The 2,478-nt window shown below is 50.9% G+C and overlaps 1 protein-coding gene across 1 annotated transcript in view; it reads left to right on the top strand.

Annotated features, from left to right (window-relative positions):
• The window catches only part of PDILT (protein disulfide isomerase-like, testis expressed), a 51,314-nt gene that overhangs the window by 10,086 nt on the left and 38,750 nt on the right, over window positions 1–2,478 (top strand). Inside the window, exon 2 of the mRNA XM_006765351.1 lies at window positions 901–1,107. Within this exon, the coding sequence (XP_006765414.1) occupies window positions 901–1,107 (207 nt within the window). The remainder of the gene's footprint in view (window positions 1–900; window positions 1,108–2,478) is intronic.

Raw genomic sequence — 2,478 nt, 5'->3', positions numbered from 1 at the left:
AAAGCAGGTCTCTAGGGTTTGTTTAGGTTCTATAATTGCAACATTGTTTCATCTGGAGCGCAGAGCCTGAGCTGCGGCAGGCGGGGAACCTTGACTTCCTCCATCACTGGAGTAAGCAAGCCAGCTGCTCCCTTCAGCTGCGTGGCTGCTGGCCGCCATCTTTGTTGGCAATTAATTTACATATCTCACTGATTAGCCAATGGGAAGTGTAGCGGAGGTATGGTTAATTACCCTTTTTGTATTTTATTAAATAGGATGTAATATGTTAAACTTATTTTATGTATAATGTATGTATATATACACACTTATGTATAGTGCATGTTATATTTGCATGTAACTACATATTATTACTATATTAATGTACAATAACAGCATGTGCTGAGGGTTTGGCAGGCTGGTGGAGGTTAGAGAGCCTCCATGTGGGTACAGATCCTGGCTCGGGGCTGCCATGTGGCCCTGGGCAAATGGGTCATTTTGTTGTCATCAGTTTCCTCATCTGTACAATTGAGATAATAAGATGTACCCCATAGGGTACTGGGAGGATTAAATGGCATAACCCATGTAAAGCTCTTAGGAATAATAAGCACTTCTAACTGATTGTCCGGGGAGCCCTTTGGCTGTGTCAGCTCCAGGAGGCAGCCACTATTTCCCCACTTTCCTGTGAGGAAAGGGTCCCACAGAGTAAGTCACCCACAGCTGCATCGTTTCCAGTGATACCGAAAGCCCCTCCCCTGATATGTGTCTCCCAAGCTGGCCCTTGCAGGACCCCTGTGCCATTTCTGAAGGCTGGCCCGGTATCAGCAGTGCGCAAGGCAGCCCGGGGATAAGCAGCCAGACTGGGCTCTCCCTGGGGAGGCAGCGGGGGGTGCCAGCGAGCCTGTTTCACCCTGGCTCTTTCAGATGACCCGTCCTCAAAGCAATCCAGGAGCCTCGCCAAGGAGCTGGGCAAAGCCGTGGAGATCGTGGGCAAGGGCAAGAACGGGGTCGGCTTTGGCAAAGTAGACATCACGGTGGAGGAGGAACTTCGCCAGGAGTTTGATGTTCAGAAGCCCCCAGAATTGAAGCTGTTTTTTGAAGGCAACAGGTTGGCACCCATCAGCTGCAAAGGTAATGGTGCTTACATGTCAGCCACGGTAGTGTTAGCAGTGGACACACATAAACACCAACATTCAGTGGCTTAACAGAATCACAAATTTAGTTATTGCTTCTGTAAAGCCCAGTTAGCAGCTAGAGGGTGGAGATGGGGGGCTCTGCTCCTCACCGTCTTTCAAAGATCAAGCCTCTTCCAGCTTGTGGCTCTGTCTTCCCTTAGGGCCTCTGAGCCACCTGCTGTCTCCTCTGTATCCTGCCAGCAGTGGGGCAGGAGGCAGAGGAACGCTGCTGGTCGTGTTCACGGCCCAGGTCTGCAAGTGGCAAACATCACTCCGCTTCTCTCTCCGTTGACCAAAACTCTGCTTCAGGACTCCACCCACTGACAGGCTGAGAAGTATGTGTACATAAGGAAAAGAAGACAGATTTCAGTGAGCTTGTAGCTACATTTCTCTACAGCTTGCCTCTCAGCTAGTGGGTTCTAGAAAAGCACCATGAGGTGGGATAGTGAGGTGCATGTTTTATAGACCACCAGAGATCAGGGAGTGAATTCCTAACCCCACTGGACCCCCTCCCTCAATCTTCTACTCAGAATAATTTTAGAATAAATCTGGTCCCAGACCAAGGAAGCACTGGCTGCAAAGGGAGACTGAGAGATGACGGAACAAGACAGGCTTGGGACAGGGTGGCTCCTGACTCTTGCTTCTGTGATCATCCATTTCAGTCACTAACCCCGTCATTCACTTATTCAATGCTCTTTCAACTCGATGTGGAAATTCTTGAAGAATTCTGTGCCTCAGTGTGGCTCATGTTGGTCATAGCTTTAAAAGGTGTTACCTGCAGGATGTGCCTTTGCAGGCCCAGTGGGCAGGTGGTGGGCAGCCCTGAGGAGCCCCGATAGTCAATATTTTAAGCCTTCGGGCCAGATGATTTCTGTCACAAGTACTTACGTCTGCTGATGCAATGGGCAGCAACCATGTGTAAGCAAGTAGGGGTGGCGGAGCGCGGATAAAACTTTATTTATAAAATTAGTTGGCGGCTAGATGGAGCCCAAGCTGAGGTTGGCGGGGCATGCTCTGCTGTGCTGTGCTCTGAGTGAGCGGCAGGTAGGGTTACCCTTGTCAAACAATTGCCTTCCTGACCCCAGTGCAGGGCCTGGAAGGCTGAGGTTCCTAAGGGGCAGTTTTGGGGTTTGAGCTGGTGGAGTTGCAGGGCTGTACAGGAGGCGGGCTGTGGGGTGCTAGCCCGTATGTTTGCCAGGCTTTCCTGCCCCCTTCTTCCTCAGTGTCCCCCAACCAGGAAAAGCAGCAGTGGGTGCCGGGTGGAGGGTGAGCGGCCGGGATTGTAAGCTGAGAACGTGACCTGGCCTTTTGGTCTCTTGTCTTCAGC

This window comes from Myotis davidii, unplaced genomic scaffold (genome assembly GCF_000327345.1).
Source record: "Myotis davidii unplaced genomic scaffold, ASM32734v1 scaffold820, whole genome shotgun sequence".
NCBI lineage: Eukaryota > Metazoa > Chordata > Mammalia > Chiroptera > Vespertilionidae > Myotis > Myotis davidii.
The sequence above is the reverse complement of the archived record's forward strand: the minus strand, read 5'-3'. Positions and strand labels throughout refer to the sequence as shown.